Raw genomic sequence first — 692 nt, 5'->3', positions numbered from 1 at the left:
GCAAGGAGCTCCCACAGGCGGCCACGGCACTGTCAGCAGCGGGGGGGGAAGGGCGGTGAGCACTGACCGGCCCCCGGCCTTTTTGCAGGGGGTGCGCAGCCACACTCGGGGTGCATGTGCACCCGCACACACCCCCTATGTGTCGACAACGACGGTTGGAGTGACCAGTATCGGTGACACGTAGGGGGTGCCTGTGGGTACACGTGCACCCCCTGAGATTGGCAGTGCACCCCAAGACAAGCACTGCCGTCGTTGCCAGTGGCGCCTGCAGGTGGTTGCTGCTCACCGCCCACACCCCACCTTGCCCATCTGCGGGCAGTTGCCCATCAATGTTGGCCGCTGCCAGCGGCATCTCTGGGTGGTCATCAACCGCCGGTCAATGCTCACCACCCCACAACCAACACCACAGTGGCCGCCTGCAGGAGCTCTCCACTTGTTGCCGCTGTCTGCGGGCAGTCACCATGCCCCCCCAGCCTCCGGGGGCACGTGGCGTTCATGGTGACCAGGCTCTGGAATCGGGGCCAGATTACGATATGCTGGGGCCCTAAACTGTGTCAAGCTTAAGAGGCCCCATACCATTACCAAAAAAAAATCCAGATATCAAAAATCCGGCATTCTCAAAAATCCAGCACTTCTCCCACTGCTTCGGGACTGGCCACCGCTCCCCCATGCTGCCCCGGAAGTGGCAGGGG

General features: G+C 62.6%; 1 protein-coding gene across 1 annotated transcript in view; it reads right to left on the bottom strand.

The window, feature by feature from the left end:
* SAMD12 (sterile alpha motif domain containing 12) overlaps nucleotides 1–352 on the bottom strand; it is a 279,773-nt gene extending 279,421 nt beyond the window's left edge. The window contains exon 1 of the mRNA XM_006026817.2: nucleotides 301–352. Coding sequence (XP_006026879.1) covers nucleotides 301–352 — 52 coding nt within the window. The remainder of the gene's footprint in view (nucleotides 1–300) is intronic.
* Nucleotides 353–692: the final 340 nt, after the last annotated feature.

Source organism: Alligator sinensis, unplaced genomic scaffold (genome assembly GCF_000455745.1).
Source record: "Alligator sinensis unplaced genomic scaffold, ASM45574v1 scaffold895_3, whole genome shotgun sequence".
Classification (NCBI taxonomy): Eukaryota; Metazoa; Chordata; order Crocodylia; family Alligatoridae; genus Alligator; species Alligator sinensis.
The sequence above is the reverse complement of the archived record's forward strand: the minus strand, read 5'-3'. Positions and strand labels throughout refer to the sequence as shown.